Genomic DNA, 10,477 nt, shown 5'->3' on the forward strand with positions numbered 1-10,477 from the left:
GAAAACACTCACTAGGACATGTCAGATAATATCATGTTATTATCCTACATTTCAGTGATATAAGTCTCGAGATCACTCTGAATACTAGGGTATGGGAAAGAACAACAGATGAAAATAAGAAGGATTTTCAAGAATCTCATGGCTGCAAATGAGCGAAAGGTATAGCAACAATACTTAATAATATTGTAATCGAAAATTGAATTTGATGAAATCTTGAGATTAGGAGCTATCCATATATAGTGATTTATCCTTGTACTATGCACATTCTTTTTATTTACCTCAACTTGCAAAATTAAATTGTTAAACTCAGAGTGTGAAGCGTATTAATTACTTTTATCAACAACGGGCCCTTAGTTTCCTATGTATCATTATTGTGAAAAAAGGCATCGTTTCCACTCCAAACTATACCCGAAACGTCTAAGTCACACCTAAACTATATAAGTGACCCATTACACACCTAAACTATATAAAAGTGATATTATTACCTCCCCGCGACACCCATTCTTAGGCGCGTATTTTACACTTGATGTAAGCGCGTCCAGCCTATTCAATGACAAACGTAAACGGCTAAAGTACATCATCTTTAATTTACAATGGATCTATTCTTATTTAAAGCCAATTTGGGGTCAAAAGGAAATTCTAATTCTCAATTTTGTCTCTCAAAATCGAAATTAAAGAGCATTTGTTTGAAGAAATGGTAACTAAATCTTTCTAATCCTTCCATTTCTTGCTATATTGATGATTATTTTGTCTTAATTTTGTTGCCATTTTCATAATTTTTTCTTCCCTCAAGTGTTGTTCAACCTCTCTTAAATCTTGTTTTCTTAATCAAGGTACTTTAATGACTAAGATAAGTTTGAGTAGACTTTGTAAGCAAGAATAAGATCACGAGTTGGTCGAGGTTCGATGCAAACATGGATATTTTTTGCCTTTGATGACTTCTTGGACCTCAAGAAATCCGGGTAGACGATATTGGACTTGTCCTTACTATGGAGTAAGTGAATTTTTCCTTCAAACATTGATCTTGAATAGTGTATAAGAATCTAATTGCTTTCATTTTAGGATGCTAGATCATGCGATTTTTGTCTTTGGAAGGATGATTCTATTGATGAATGATCGAAATTTGTTATTCCTAAATTGTTGGGAAGAATTGGAGAGCTTGAGAAAAGAGTTGAATCTTCGGCAAATTGTGTATTTTGTGAACACAAAATAGTTGATAACAAAACTACTAGGACAACCAAATCTGTGGAGAGTAAAATATACATGAACAAAATAGAATTGCAAATGGACAATTTTCAGGATGATTTGAAGATGATGAAGGCAAATGAGAAGAAATGGAAGATCAAGTTGGCTAAGTCCAGGCAAAAACAACTATGGACTACTCTCATTTGTGTATGTATTTTGGGTGTTAGTTTTGTATTTCAATTCATGTTCTTGAAAGGATCTCCAAGAAGGCTACCCTAAAACTAAGTGCTTTGTTTTTGCTATGTTTTAGGAGGCTGAAATTTGTATCAATTATTCGGTGTTATCTTTGACAAAACTGCCAGTTTGTGTAATTAAATTATTGTGTAATGAAATTGTACGGTTGAACTTAACAGTTTTAACTTTGTTTCCAGTGGTTCTTTGTGTTGTAATTTGTATACATCACAACACTAAATGCAATCACAGCTGCTGTACAAGCACAAACACAAATTTCAACATCACAACATAAATTTAACATTAATAAATGCAGCCACAACTGGTGCAAAAGCAAAAACACAAATTTCAGCAATAATGAACTTACAACTGCACAATCATTAACCAAAAATGAGTGTCAATTACATCTTGCAGTCAAATATATTTACAAAAAGATCAGTACTGTTAAACTAATTACAGTTACAAAATGTAGTCAAAGCTGCCACTAATAGATTGTTCTTAAAGCAGTCACAGCTGCTAACATCAGTGAACTACCAAAATAGTGTTAAATGCAGTTCCAACTTCCAACATCAGTGAATTAACAAAAACAGTCTTAAATGTTGTTACAACTGCCAAGCTTTATACAGTGTTAAATGTAATCTACACCAACTTCTCATAAAGATTGAATATTGGAGCTTTCTTGACTTAAGTATGCAGCCTTGGACCTTGTTTACATTTGTTTTCTGCCTCTGATTTCTTGTAGTTGCCTGGAGGTCCTAGCTTTTTTTTCTTTCCATTTTACACCAGTTTTTGGTGTATATCCAAGATTTTCAGTCACAAATGCTGAAGACTTGGCAGTTTTGAATCTTTCACTAGGCATTCCCGGCTGCTCAAATGAAGAAAGTGTCAACTTTAGTAAATGAAATTGTAGTAAATAAAATTTAGATAGTAAATGTAGTAGTAAACTTACATTAAGAATTGTGCATCTACTTTGTGTGTGAAGTAATCCCATTTCAACCATTCTTGGTCTGTCAGCACACTAAAAATAAAGAAAAGAAGATATTTAGTATAAGGCAAGCATAATTAGTTCGCAACACTATCAAATTAAATAAAATACCTTTTCTGTAAAATTATTTGGTGGTCTACCCCTTCCTCTTACAGTTGAACCTCTCCTTTTTCCAACAGTAGGTGCTGCACTTGGGACTGCACTTGGACCTGCACTTGGGTCTGCACCAGCAGATGGACTTGGTCCAGGATTTGCATTAGTGCCAGCAGCAGGTGCAACCGTTGGACATCTTCTTTTGTTGTGACCCTTGCTATGGCAAGTGCCACATGAAAGCTCAATCCCCCCTTGGACAACTTTCCAGTTTTCTTTTTGGTTTCACCTTCTTCTTTCTTTCTATTCTTTCCAGGACTACCTGACAGCTTCTTAACAGGAGGTGGCATAACAAAGATATTCTGTGATTGTGGCCACATCTTCATATTCAAAACTGGTTGAATGAAGAAACTATATGTGTTCATGTAAGTTTCTCTATTGTACCAGTGAGAGATGTAGTTTATTGGTTCCAATTTTTTGTGGTGAAGAGCAACCACTGCATGAGGACACAGTATGCCCTTCAACATCCATGCTCTACAACTGCAATATTGTCTAGCAAGATCCACAATATGCCTATATCCTATATCAAGCACCTCATACCCTGTATCAGAATTCCATTCTATGTTGCACTTCATAGACCTTGTTGTATTATCATTTAGCACTTTCATAGCCATTGGAGAAATTTCACTGATCCAAGTTTTACAAAAATCCCTCATCTGTCCCACTCTTTTCATCATTTTTATCCTTATCTCCTCTAACATTGTAATTATAGTCTTATGCCTAGATCCTAAAATCCATGCATTAAAATATTCTGCCATGTTGTTGTCTACAACATCATACTTTGTTCCAAAGCTAAAGTAAACCTTGCTCCATCTCTCTGGATTAAGATACATCAACTTATCTAGTATTTCTTCTCCCCCCCAACATTTTCATATAACTAATGTTGTCCCTAAGCTCAACCTCAAAGGTAGATCTTGCACACCTCCAAAGATATTTTTTCTTCTCAATACCTCTACATATAGCATTTTTTAACCAGTTTGCAAGGACATGCCTTGCACACATTCTATGTTCAACATTTGATAAATATTCAGTTACAGCAATTTCTAATCCCTACAACAAAAACAGAAACAAAAATAGTTACAACATAAACATAAACAGAAACAGATACAATATAAACAGAAACAGAAGCAAAAACAACATTTCTTTACCTTTTGCATGTCTGTTATCACTGTCAAATCTGTCCCATCTTCCAGCTGAAGATCTTCTTTTACAATCCTGATAAACCAACTCCAAACCAACTCCAAGTGGTCTTGTTTTCAATCTCAACCACTGGCCATGCCAGTAGCAACATTTGATTGTTACCATCTTTAACACAGCAAATAATAACTGCCCATTTGTCACTCTTTTTAAAAAATATCCATACAAACCAATGCACTTCCTACAACCAGCTAGGAAGGACTTCGTCATTGCATCAAAACATATGTAGAAACCTTGAAACATTTTTCTACCATCTTCAAATGTTTCATCATGAAGCTTCACTACACATGTACTACCTGGATTTGATCTTAACAACTCATCTCTATAATCTGAAATCCTCTCAAATTCCAAATTATAGTCACCCATCAGTTCTGCAATCACCTTATTTTTTGCTTTCTACACACTGTTCTCCCAACATGTAAATCCAGCTCCTTCTTAATAAGCAGTTGAAACTCAAAAATTATAATATTTGATTGTTCCTTTATCCTTCCATTGAAGTGGCTAGCTAAGAACTTGGTATTATAAAGTATGTTCCTATTGATAGGATCACACTTATGAACTGGATTGTAGGTTTTCACAACAAAGTTCATGGACCTAGAATCAATGCTAACATAAAGAATCCATGGACAACCAGTTGTACACCTAACCCTTACCCTTGTAGGTTCATTAACACATTTCTCAATTGCAACATGTTCAGCAACAGTAGATTTAGTAATAGTAGCTCTAAATTCATTAACACTTTCAAAAACAAGTCCTAACTTTCACACAACTTTCTGGCAGTCTGAATTATATGCAACTCTCTTAACTTTTTTCCTCCTTCTAGCTTTATCTTTATGTTCAATCTGTTCAACTTCATCTTCTCCATCTATTACATCATCTGAATCAGTTTCAAAGCTGGCAGCTTCATCAGATGGGTAAAAAGGTTCATCACCAGCTAACTTTCCCTCCAAACAATTTCTATCACCACCTGCAGATTCATCATAGCCAATATCTAGTCCCTTTCTTCCAGTTCCTAACTTAATATGTTCAGGAATTATTGGTCTCTCTCCTCTCTTTTTTTTCCTCTTTTCTTCCCTAAAACCTCTTAACTCTTCATCCATATATTCATCTACATCACTCCCAATCTTTATACCTGCATCAATAGAATCTACATCTGAATCTACAACAGATTCAAAAGGTGCAGCAGTAGAATTAGTAGGTGCGGTAATAGAACTACTAGGAGCAGCAGTATAACTACTAGGAGTAGCAGGAGAAGAGACACGAATATTAGGTTGGTCAGTAGAAGGAGAAGAAGTATAAGCAATAGGTTGGTCAAAAGAAGGGGCATCTTCACTATTTTTAGATGCCCTGTCAACACTTTCAATGTCATTTTCAGTGTATTTATTAAAAGACACACCACTTGTCCCCTCTACATGCCATTCTCCATCACTTACAAATTCCAAAAGTGGGGCCACCTCAGGTTTACCAACCATGTGACACACAAAAGCTTCCAAAACTTGCCCATTACCCAATTTCTTTAAAATGTCAAGTGTGTCCTTGTCTGACCTAATTTCTTTTAATTTAGAATATTTGGGGAGTCTAAAATATAGTAAGCATTGTTTGGGAATATACCCTAAGTACCTTACATAATCCCTAAATTCAAATAAAGACAACCTATCTACATCAATATCTAAAAATTCAGTAACTTGTCTACCATCGTATCTTTTTCCTTTTTTCCCCTTCACCTTACCCATACTAAGTTCTCCACCATGATAAAATCTCAAAGAGATCAGTTCAAAACTCATTTTATAAACTTGAAATCATTGACCACAAAAACGCAATAAACAAGTCTCATAATACACAAAAACCAAAAGGATACAAGTCTCACAATACACAAAAATAAAAAAAATTATAGTATTTATGCAACAATTATAAGTATCACAGGTTATTTATCACATATTGAACCTCACAGCTCATATTATTATATATTGAAGCACATAAACAAACTATAACAGAGCAGTTTTCAAGATAAATTAAAGACAACAAAAACCCCTAATTCAAAAAAACCCCTAATTCAAAAACCCTAATTAAAAATCCTAGTCAAAACCCTAGTAAAATCGAACTATTATAAATGTCAAGGGTTATATTATCACATATTGAGCATCTAAATGAAAATAAAACGTTAATTTGGACAAATTAAAGACGGAAAAACCCTAACTCAAAAAACCATAGATCTAATTTAAGAACGAAAATAAATCCTAGATCTACTATATTTAGGAAAGAAAAAAGCTAACCTTTGAATTGAAAATCAGTAGTTCCTACATAAAAGATCGTAATCTTAAGTGTTTATCTTAGATCGTACCACCTCCGTTGAAATCAACCCAATCAACTTCAACTGAAAAGAGATAAAAAATAATTTTTACTCGTCAACAATGAAAAACAGAGCAAAATTATTGTTTATCTCTTCTATCGGGTTTAAATTTTATAAAAAATTAAAAGAGTGAAGAAAGGTGAATCTTCTACCACGTTTTTTATCTCATTCGATGACTTTTCATTTGGAAGAAGAGGTTTAATCGGGTTAGGGTATAATATGAGGTTGGGTCGGGTCGGATGGGTTAAATAGATGGGTCAAAAGAGTAATAGGGTCGAGTTAAGCTTTAATAAAAAAGGAAAATTAAATTAGATTCGTGGCACCACAAGAGGGCGGGTGGAGTGCACTCCACTCATTAAACTTGGGCATGGGTGTCGCGGGGAGGTAATAATATCACTTTTATATAGTTTAGGTGTGTAATGGATCACTTGTATAGTTTAGGTGTGACTTAGACTTTTCGGGTATAGTTTGGGGTGGAAATGATGTCTTTTCCCTTATTGTGAGAGGGACTAGAATAGAATTTTGGTTGAACTATATTGTTTAAATTATAATAACATAGGTAAAAGTTGGTATCATTTCTTTGTAACACACCACATATCCTACACTTGCACTATAGTCTATAGTTGATCACTCATTTACTGGTTGCAGAAAATATCAATCTTAATAAATGACAACGTTGACGCCTGATGTAATGGTTCAACTACACAAATGGGAAAATCTACCAGGGTTGAAGAAGTGTGTATTTAATTTTGATAAAGATATTCAGTGTCCCAATTTATGTAATACATTTAAAGTGAACTAAAAACACAAGGTGCTTGAGAATCAACAAAATTTAATAACACTTCAAATGCTATTGTTAGAATGTAACCGGTAAGAGTAATAGTCAAGATACAAGAGGCCGGTGTCATATTAGCACAGTCTTCCTTGCTCTGGAAGTAAGGTAACAAGCACTAGACTGTGAACCCAGCCGTTACTAACTAAAGTAAAGTTCAGATAATGAACTTAATAGGGGCAAGATTCTCAAATGATGCTCCATGGGTGTTTATCTATAAATAACCTTCTACCTACGCGGTGCAAACCACCTGACTTTTAGTCATTCACTAGCAATACAGTTCCATAGCTTTCAAGAGTTGTAATACAAAAAGGCTCACAGTCTTCTTTCAGATGGCACTGCCCGCCAACTACATTGAGATTCAGACTAATTCGATTACTTAATTCCGTTATTCAAACTTTGTTTCTTTGTTTGTTGCCAGCTACATTGACAGCTCCACACCGACGACTGCCTTATACTAAGAGTGTTACTATAAATACTTTGCTCATTACTTCCAATTAAGTCATCACCTCTCTAACTAAATCACTAATTCTCTTCTTCTTACTTTCTAAAATCATCAGGATAAAAGATCAAGTTCACAACAAAAGAAACAAGCAACAACAAGAGAAACAAGATGTCAACAACAATGCGAGTGAATCAAAATAGGCCACACATGGCTTTACTAGACTTCAAGATGAACAACAACAAGAAGATAACAACAATAGTGAATCGAAAGAGCCCCACATGGCTTCACTATGTCACGGTTTAGAACATTGAACTAATCCGAACAAATAAAAAATTTAAGCTAATATTACCAGTCTTCGTCGGTGCGTAGTGAAACTCATCGAACCTCCAGTGTGCAATCAGCCACCCGTTTAAGATGCTCTATTTGCCTTTACCCGTTCCCTCCTTGCCCTATATTCAGGAGTATTCCATTTTTCCAAAAACCAGACCCACACATAGAGGTTGCAGGTTTTTTATATGATGATTAGAATAACATAGGAACTGCAGGTTTATATATTTGATGATTATAAAGATAATAAATAGGGTACGTAGTTAAGTAATAGTCTAATGCATGGTTAGGCTTTCTCGAAGTAAAAACCAAAAGGGTAGTGTTTGACGAGAGCCAAACGATTCTTTCCATCTGAGAAACCTGACCCACTGGTTGACATTGATCAAGAGTGAAAGATGGGTCAAGATAATAGAATAAGTTGTAACCCAATCCTAATGCTTTCACTATCCTGAACCAACTGCTATCTGGTCGCAATATGGGAAGTCACCTAGGCACACATCACCAGAACCATCACCCCATAGAGTGGAAACTATACGATAACTTGAACCAGCATCAACTGGTTTACCGCTCTTGTCTAGTACTAACTCAGAAAAAGTAGCAGCAGTGGGTAGTTCAATGGGTAGTTCAATGGGATTTTGGCTAGTGAAAGTTGATGAAAATACCACAAAGTATGGAAGGTAGAAAGGCACCAGTAAGAGTTCTGCTAGTCCACGTTCATCCTAACCAACTATACCTCACATAATGACACCGAAAATCCAAAACTATTTGGCTTGGATCATATAAATCTGCATTATCACAAATGATCTTTGAACCGTAATGCTTCAATACTCCTTACTAAAGGATTATATAATGCTAGGGGCTGTCTAGTATATAGTGTTTTATATCTCTAATATGCTAAGAGTCCTCTTGTAAGCACAAATCTTCTAGTTCGTATCACCTATATAATTTCAACCTCCATTAGTTCTGCCCGGACTCCTATATATTCTACACCTACAAGTAAACATGATTAGCTTACATAGAAAACCATACATTTTAAGTAGATTTACTTCTTTTTCGTCTACTGCTTGCATACGACAGATGATCGTATCTACTAATGTAACCTTACTCAAACAACAAGAATAAATCAGCTCTTATAATTTCAGTATTCGTAATTCAACTAGTGCAGGAATTTTTGATATCGATGGACAACTTCACTAACGTAATCCATAAAACGGATGTGCCTATAGCACAAGTTTTGCAGTCTAGGACTGTAACGAGAACTACTAATGCCCAAAATAATGAATGAAAGGAAATCTAAGGCCAACCAGTATCTAGTCTAGGACTGTATAGACGTTGTGGATTCATATAACGAACCCCAATTAGTTTTGCAAGCAAAAACAGAAATTACAAGAAATTTACATAACGAAAATATGGGTACGACATTTTAAGGGAGGATAGAGAAAACATAAAAGATTCAGTAAAAGGAAAAACTGGAACGTCCGAAGCGCAAGCAGAACTTACCACTAACTCAGAACGCCCGAAGACCTTATCACTACCTCAGATACTCAAATATAGAAAACCAAAAACCAAAGTTTCACAACATTTGGAACAAACTAAATGGGGATTTCATCAAACCAAAAGAGCGTGAGGTCAATAAAGTTGAACAATTTTTCTTTCTCGTAGAAAAAAGCAACTGCGAAAGAAGAAACAAGCAGATATTCTGAAAAATACATACATGTACTCACCATCCATATAACACAGTTATGCATTGCAACTAGAAACTTAATATCAAGTGCTTTGAGGGTTCGTTCTACATAATTTAGCTTGTAACATAAGAAGAGCAACCATGTACTTGAACAAATTTTTACCTCGAATTCAGTGAAATTGACCACTCCGCCGTCGTCGTTACCACTCCGCCGTTACTTGAACAATTTTTGAGAGAGAAGAGAGCCGACAGAGAGAGAACCAGAGAGAAGCGTACCCTAGTTTAGAGAGAGAGGAAGTGAGAGAGAGAATTGGGAAACCGTACCCTAGTTTAGTTTATTTTTATATAAATTATTTAATAATTAAATATAAATTTCTGAGTACATCAATCGGGTAGAAATTTAAAATATTTAATTATTTAATATTTTTGATTACACTGGTCGGTAATATATTTGACATATTTAATTATTTATTTTTTTGACTACTTCAGTCGGTTATATATTTAATACAATTAAATTATATATATAAATTAATTATTTATAAGATTTTCAACTACATTAGTCGGAAATTTTTTTATTATATTTAATTATTTAATATTTTCAACTACATCAGTCGTTTATATATTTGATATAATTTAATTATATATTTAAATTAATTAATATAGCTAAATTAAATATTTAAATTAATTAAATATACTAATTAAATATTCCGACCACTATAGTCGGGTACAAATTAAATATATTTAATTATTTAATATTTTCGGCTACAGTAGTCAGATACATTTAATATATTATAGAGCAACCTATTGTAATGTGTTTAGTAATATATTTATTTATTGTATTTAGTAGTAATATAATTAATAATATATTTAATTAATTATTAATTTTTTATATAAGGGTATGATTATATGTTTAGTGATATGTTTATTTAGTATTTCCGACTACAGTGGTCGGAAATATATTTAATAATTTATTTAAATAATTATTTAGTTTTCGTATAAGGGTCTGATTATATATTTAGTAATATATTTATTTAATTATTTATAATTCTAACTATAGTAGTCGGAAATACATATTTAATAATTTCTTTAAA

The 10,477-nt window shown here is 33.9% G+C and overlaps 1 protein-coding gene across 5 annotated transcripts; it reads right to left on the reverse strand.

Moving 5' to 3' along the window:
- Positions 1–1,774: 1,774 nt before the first annotated feature.
- LOC124889364 lies at positions 1,775–9,700 on the reverse strand. 5 transcript variants are annotated; one of them, XR_007048310.1, is made up of 6 exons: positions 9,550–9,700; positions 6,022–6,122; positions 3,700–4,880; positions 2,513–3,601; positions 2,366–2,434; positions 1,775–2,281 (listed from the first exon to the last, which is right to left on the reverse strand). XR_007048310.1 is itself a non-coding variant. In XM_047400960.1 (4 exons), the coding sequence occupies exon 1, from the start codon at positions 5,530–5,532 to the stop codon at positions 4,510–4,512; it is 1,023 nt and encodes a 340-aa protein (XP_047256916.1). In that variant the 5' UTR covers positions 5,533–6,015; the 3' UTR covers positions 1,775–2,281; positions 2,366–2,434; positions 2,513–3,601; positions 3,700–4,509. The 5 variants fall into 5 exon arrangements, 1 of the variants encoding a protein (XP_047256916.1); XR_007048309.1 differs by lacking the exon at positions 6,022–6,122 and adding an exon at positions 7,725–7,824; XR_007048307.1 differs by lacking the exon at positions 6,022–6,122.
- Between the last annotated feature and the right edge of the window lie 777 nt (positions 9,701–10,477).

This window comes from Capsicum annuum, chromosome 12 (genome assembly GCF_002878395.1).
Source record: "Capsicum annuum cultivar UCD-10X-F1 chromosome 12, UCD10Xv1.1, whole genome shotgun sequence".
Taxonomy (NCBI): domain Eukaryota; kingdom Viridiplantae; phylum Streptophyta; class Magnoliopsida; order Solanales; family Solanaceae; genus Capsicum; species Capsicum annuum.